Source organism: Plasmopara halstedii (assembly GCF_900000015.1).
Source record: "Plasmopara halstedii genome assembly, contig: Scaffold_526, whole genome shotgun sequence".
Classification (NCBI taxonomy): Eukaryota; Oomycota; class Peronosporomycetes; order Peronosporales; family Peronosporaceae; genus Plasmopara; species Plasmopara halstedii.
Window position 1 is genome coordinate 1,295,979 of NW_020187446.1, and position 4,099 is coordinate 1,300,077.

At 42.4% G+C, this 4,099-nt stretch overlaps 1 protein-coding gene across 1 annotated transcript; it reads right to left on the bottom strand.

The window, feature by feature from the left end:
• Positions 1 to 53: 53 nt before the first annotated feature.
• Positions 54 to 566, bottom strand: PHALS_11302 (uncharacterized protein; the record flags this gene model as incomplete). The annotated part of the gene is made up of 1 exon (XM_024726873.1): positions 54 to 566. One exon carries the CDS (start codon positions 564 to 566, stop codon positions 54 to 56), a length of 513 nt encoding a protein of 170 aa, XP_024577506.1.
• Between the last annotated feature and the right edge of the window lie 3,533 nt (positions 567 to 4,099).

Below are 4,099 nucleotides of genomic sequence, written 5' to 3' on the forward strand. Positions count from 1 at the left end.
TAGGGAAGAAATGAGAGGTAAATTACGAGACCAATAGAGAGCATGTCGATAGCTCAGTCGTACATGATACGGTAGCTAGAATTCTTGGTTTCATCTACTGCCTCCATTTTTGAGCGCGAGCGCTTGGTGACGATTGCCAAAACCACGGCTGCCACGAGTAACACGAAGGCACTTCCAACCACATTTATAACCGAAGTCGGTGTGTTGGTAACGTCTAAATCGAAAGCGTTTGTGGCAAGAAATGCTGTGCTTGTCGCAGCCGCTGGAGGCAAAGCAGTGCTGATGTCAGAAAGCGTATCGACGATTTCATCCAGTTGCTTTTGTTTCTTTTCCTGTTCGTCAGCGAAGATGTCCGTATTTGCCATTAGTTCATCTTGCGGCTCTAGCGCCGTGTTGTCAGCCAGAAAATTAATAAGCTGCTTAATCTTATCTTTCTGAGTGGCTTCTCCGGCCAAAAATATCTGCAGTGCCGGTAGGTCCGATGGCAGTGCAAGACTGTTGACCAGCGCGTCGAGCTCGTCCTGTCGGGCCTGCTGGTCCTCCGCGAACACGTCTTTTTGAGCCATAGCTTGTGGTCGTTATATCAGGCGTGCTTTACGTAGTAAATACTTTGTCCGTTGAGCCTCAGAAATATGGAGATCTTTTGGATCTTACGCGTCCTTTCGTGACTTGTCACTATCATTCCTCTTGATAGTTATTAATTTTCGGTCCCTATTTTGCTACAAAATCATATCACAAGTTTGCTTCCTGTACGTAAAGTATCTGATGCAGTAACGCCAGTAGAAGATCCTGAATTGACAGATTCCATAGTGCACAAGTCTCAACAAGCCTCTGGCAAGCTACTTGGACATTCCATAGTGACGGCCACAGCCAATCAGTGTCCCTATCATGGTTGCAATGAAATTTTAGCCAGGCTAAGAAATGACAGCAAGTCTGAGAAGTAAAACAAAAAGCCGGTGCATCGGGCGGTTCACACTCGCAAGAAAAGGTATTTGCGTATTATGCAGGCGACGAAGACTGAGGGTTCAGACTGCCTCTGCGATCTGTTTGGGCTAAAGTGAGCGGAGCTCAAAGCTAGTACCCATAAAGTTTTTGCGATTACAATTTTTATCTGGACGAGACGGATGGAGGTGTTACGTATTCCAAATGTCTTTGCAGCGTGTGCGTAGAAGTGCTTTTCGACACCTGGTCGTTAAAAAGTACAAGGCATTCAAGCAAACAAAACGGAAACTATTATTAAGATTGAGTAAATTCAAAATCGTGTAGAGTCATTTGCCAACTTTCAGCGATACCTTGTCGAAACTGCTTGCTGTATACTTTCGATAGTGAGTTTTAAAGCTTTCCGTCAATCTTGCCTTTGAAAAATCGTGATTCTGGTAGATTGCATATTTTTAAATTGAGGTTAACAACTTGCAAGAGGATGTCATGAATAGAATTTCTTACGATTTTTCGTCAATATCGACTGAGCCCTTCGAAAACACTTTTTTCCTGGTTCGACTTCATCCTCCTCGTTCTCAAAATGATTTTCAATATCATCAATAACCGCTTGTTGATAAACTTTAGAATCGGGTTCATTTAAACTCAAAACCTTGTGAGAAATGATATGTCAAATCATTCAATTAATATTCAATGGTGCAATTTTGCATCACCGAGACTAAATTCTTTCACATGCTGTCCTCACTTTTTTCTTTATCAATTCTCTGTCTTCTTGCATGAAATTAAGGAATCTGCCTTTGCAAAGCAGTAGTTTAATGCCCCTTATACGATAGCACTCCATAACATGATTAGTCGCGTCTATAAAATGGGCTGGACTTCCGAATTCCACTCCCGCTGCGCCTCGTCTCAATTTGGCAGCAGTTGCTTCTAAACGGACTTTTAGATCTTCTGTCAGATCATGAAAGGAAGGAATGTTTTTCATCAGCGTAAACTTGTAGCGCTTCTTCCGTGCAGCGATAATTCCCATGTCATTAACTATTTTCACGATGTAACATTCAGCGAAAATCATGAAACCCTCATTCCGTCTTTTCGAAAGTTTGAGAATGTCCAGGTGGATTATCAAGAATTAAAACCACCCTCTAGCCCATTTACGACAAACGAATAGTCGGAAAACTGTTTCAAACCATTGGTTAAACAGCAATGTAGTCCATGTCTTCTCTCGATTGAAATATGGCGATGGCCATTGCTGCCCCGCTGTCGCGTTGACTTTCCCGATCATTACTACAAATCTGGCTCAGTCTCGGTTGCCTTTGCAACAAATAATAAGAGTAACCATATCTTCGGACTTTGTCTTGCCTCGAGCAGTAGTCAAATTTTAAGGGTCAACAAAAGCGAGGCAGCAAACGGAGAAATAAGTCTGTTTTATCTGTTATAGACGCAGCTTGGGTCATGTCCTTCAATATTCTCCTCAAGTTTTTTCAATGCTTTTAATGTCTGAGGTTTGTTTTTATCGACATCACCGCCTTCGTAGTAAAGAAAAGGAATGGATTGCAGTTCTGTCCTGGTACGAAAATCTGGTTCCAGCCCCAACTCAATGGAATCTTTTACAATCAGCCATCGCTTTCGCGATTTGCTTTGCTTTAACTACCACCATTGAGGGCGGGAGTTCAATAGAAATCCTCTGACAACCTTTTTTAAACTCATAAAGTTTGTATTTTAATGCTGGGTGCTATGGTTCCCAATCCGAAAGACCTTCTCTTTCATTTTGACTTTCATGTTTATTGCTCGAGATATAATTTCTTCTGCTGTAGCCGAACTATTTGTATTAACACCATACTATCTCTCACTATGCCTCGCACGAAAGGCATTTTGCCGGCTGGCAACTCCATCTTTTCGATAATTTCGAAACGTTGGGCCTTGCCAAGACGCTGCCCTTCCCCTCTTCTCTTCTTTTGAGCGACGCGAAGATTTGTTTTCACTCTATGAAGATTCAAATCGTGGATTCGCAGACGAGGACTGAAATGCGCTAAGTCCGCAACCTTCGGAAAAGTCCGCACAAGGCTGTACCAATAATTTTTATTTGTTCAGCTAGAATTTAAATTGAAGACGCAAAGCCTAATTTTTTGGGTGTTTTTTACGGCAGCACTTGTGAGGTTGTGGTTTGTTTTGGTGTACCATCCTGATTAAAAATAGGTATTAGTTAAAGTGTTGGTACTTAGATAAGGAGAGGAGTAAAGGGGTACGTGCCCAATTAATGTGTACGTACACGATGCATTGCCCGCAGACCTGAAGCAAACTTCAGCAAACGAGGCAATCTGAAAGACTATCCAAACAGCAAATCTCGCGAGTATTCACGTCGCCTGATTACGCTTGCTGCTGCAGTCAGATTACTGTCCAAAGAGGAATTCCAGTACTCACATTTCACAAATACAAGTGTACCAAATGTGTAAACGCAGTTCCTCGGTATAGTGCTGATTCGTCGTATAATTAAATCACCAGAAATAGCTTTTGTAATTTGAAAATTTAAAAAAAGTGTTGTTATTTTAATTTCGATATGTAGCTTATCTCGAAAGCATGTCTGCCAAGGGATAGTTGTACTGGAGACTGTTGCGTCAACATTAATTCAGGACACACACCCTGATCCTCATTATGAGCCTATACTAATCGGACAAATTTCCGCTTCGGCGAGTGAGGCTCCTATCCATGCTCGAACGTATAGGCTTGCCCATTGCAAAGTCGTCGCCACGAAAAGAAGATAGAGATATTAACGGTCGTATCAACGACTTAGCAACGCTGCTTTCCTTATCACCGTCGTCATACTCGATCACATAAGTCCCATTATCATTGACACGGGAGATTGTACCTTTATAGTACAGATCTTTTTGCATGTATCGAGCCTCGATACGTGTACCAACACGATACGCCACATGACTAGAAACAGAATTGGAAGACTTTGATTCACTTCTAGCCTCAATACCCAACCGGCTTGAAGAAGTTTTTTCGACATTCGCTTCGTAATCACTACTATAGCCGACTATATGGCTGCGAGGCTGAATCAGCTCAGCCACCACACTCGTCTCCTTCTCGCCATCGTCGTAGTCGATATCGTATGTTCCGTTTAACCGACACCGAGAGATCACACCCGGATAAAATCTGCTCTTGC